Genomic DNA, 1923 nt, shown 5'->3' on the forward strand with positions numbered 1-1923 from the left:
TACCTGGGTTTTGTTGAGCGTGAGTTCTTTCTCCACTAGCTTGTCCTTGGGAACCTTGGATGCACGCAGGAACTCGAGGGTGTTCATCAAGCTGAATGGGCGGATGTGGAGGTCGTCGGTCACCATGAAGTTCATGGGCCCACCCTTGATATAGGCTCTATCAGAACCCGATTTGGGATTTAACTCAAAACATCTAGTGGATCCGATCACAAGCCATCGAAGAGCTAATTCTTGTACTTGCATCACATTGCTGCTGCAAACAAAGAAAGGCGCTAGCATTGGGGATAGAAGTAAGCTTTGACAGTCCTGTTTCACACTTGCAGCTACACTCTTGTAGATACTACCAATACATCCGATCTGGGGTAACTCAGTGAAAGTCTTCATGATAGTTCCAAGTGGCGTGCTAAGGAGTCCAAATACGAGATCGACGAAGTCTTGCCCAACTTCAGCATATAGCACCGAATCATCCTTTGCATGAACAAGCCTTACCTTGATGGCTTTGAACTTGGGATCAGTCTCAAGCGCCTGTTTTGCCAACATACTTTCGGAAAGCATACACATGTCTGCAGGATTTGCCGGGATAGCAACGTCAAACTAAAGTCCAGTTAAGACTTGTTTTGTCAGCAGCGCTCTCCTAAGCAGACCAATCATCTGAAAGAAATGCAACACCACTAGAATTAACTAAGAGACTTTTACCAGGGTTTTTGAGAAATAAAACTGGCTATTATTGACCAGCAAAATTCAGCAGTTTCCTTGTAAAAAAACTACGTATTTGGCAGTTTCATGTTCACAGGTAGAGAGAGTATGAGACAGACCTTGGCAGAATTGAGTTGGATCACCTTCTCCTGGATATTCTCCTTTTCTGGTATCCCATATTTTTCAATCAACGAAAACATGACCCTTGTGGAAGCAGGAGCAACTTGGAGATCATCAGTTATGATGAACTTGGGGACACTAATGACAAAAACTCCATCCTCCTTACTGTCAGAATCACGGCAATTTTTGTTTGTCCATTCCCCGATGTACTGAACAACGTTTTTACAATAGCAAATAGCATGAGGGACGGAGCTAAATGCTGTAACACGGCAGCTAGCATTTTTGCAGCGATACATAGGATTTGTGTTGGCAACTTTCACTTTAAGCCGATTGCAATGGGTTGCTGCAGCATTGATAGGGACAAGAAGCATGGCCTTGCACGCCTTGGTTTGGAAGTGATCTTCACCGAGGCTCTCCACGCTCTTGTACAGCTCGTCAAGGCATCCTACCTGCGACTGCTTGTCGAAGAGACGGACGATGGTGCCCAGAGGCAGGGTGAGGAAGCTGAAGAGGACGTCGTCCTTGTCCGATTCGGCAAACAGCACCTTCATCTTCTCCTTGTCCGCCATCGCTCGACATGGCCGATGAGGACACGCTCTTAGAGGGCTAGGGTTGAGGTGGAACTTGCAACTTCTGAGCTGTGGTGAGCAGGAAGACGACCTGAGGTAATGCATACACTACCCTTTAAATATGAGTTAAATACATCACGGGTGCCTTAACTTGTCCGTCGCGGTCAGTTTGGTACCTAAACTTGTAGAATACAGAAAAGTGGTGTTGTAACTTGTCCTCCTGCGCATATACGGTGCCTCCGCCCGTATGCGGCCGTATGGGCTACCGTATGCAAGTAGACGATTGATTTTGTTTTTATAGAAAACACCTCATGTTTTATTTGAATACATAGAAAGGCTTCTCAAATTAGAAATGCGAGTCCCATGTGCCAGTATGAAAGAGTGAGAAATCACTAAAATAAATTGCAGGGACGGGGATCCTGGAACTACTGCTTAGTGCATAACGTAGGCACGAGATGGCCACCAGGCCAATCTAAATAATGCATCGTAGTATTAGCCAGAAACATATATAGACCAATTCCGCATATCACTGTGCATG

At 45.5% G+C, this 1923-nt stretch overlaps 1 protein-coding gene across 1 annotated transcript; it reads right to left on the minus strand.

The window, feature by feature from the left end:
* Window positions 1-677: 677 nt before the first annotated feature.
* On the minus strand, window positions 678-1454 carry LOC147987188 (uncharacterized). Its single transcript, XM_087540269.1, has one exon. It carries the CDS (start codon window positions 1383-1385, stop codon window positions 765-767), a length of 621 nt encoding a protein of 206 aa, XP_087396395.1. The 5' UTR covers window positions 1386-1454; the 3' UTR covers window positions 678-764.
* Window positions 1455-1923: the final 469 nt, after the last annotated feature.

Source organism: Triticum urartu, chromosome 2A (assembly GCF_056163025.1).
Source record: "Triticum urartu cultivar PI428250 chromosome 2A, HENAU_Tu73, whole genome shotgun sequence".
Taxonomy (NCBI): Eukaryota; Viridiplantae; Streptophyta; class Magnoliopsida; order Poales; family Poaceae; genus Triticum; species Triticum urartu.

Coding starts and splice junctions, on each gene's coding strand:
- LOC147987188 (XM_087540269.1), bottom strand. CDS start 1,385: ATGGCGGACAAGGAGAAGATGAAGGTGCTGTTTGCCGAATCGGACAAG.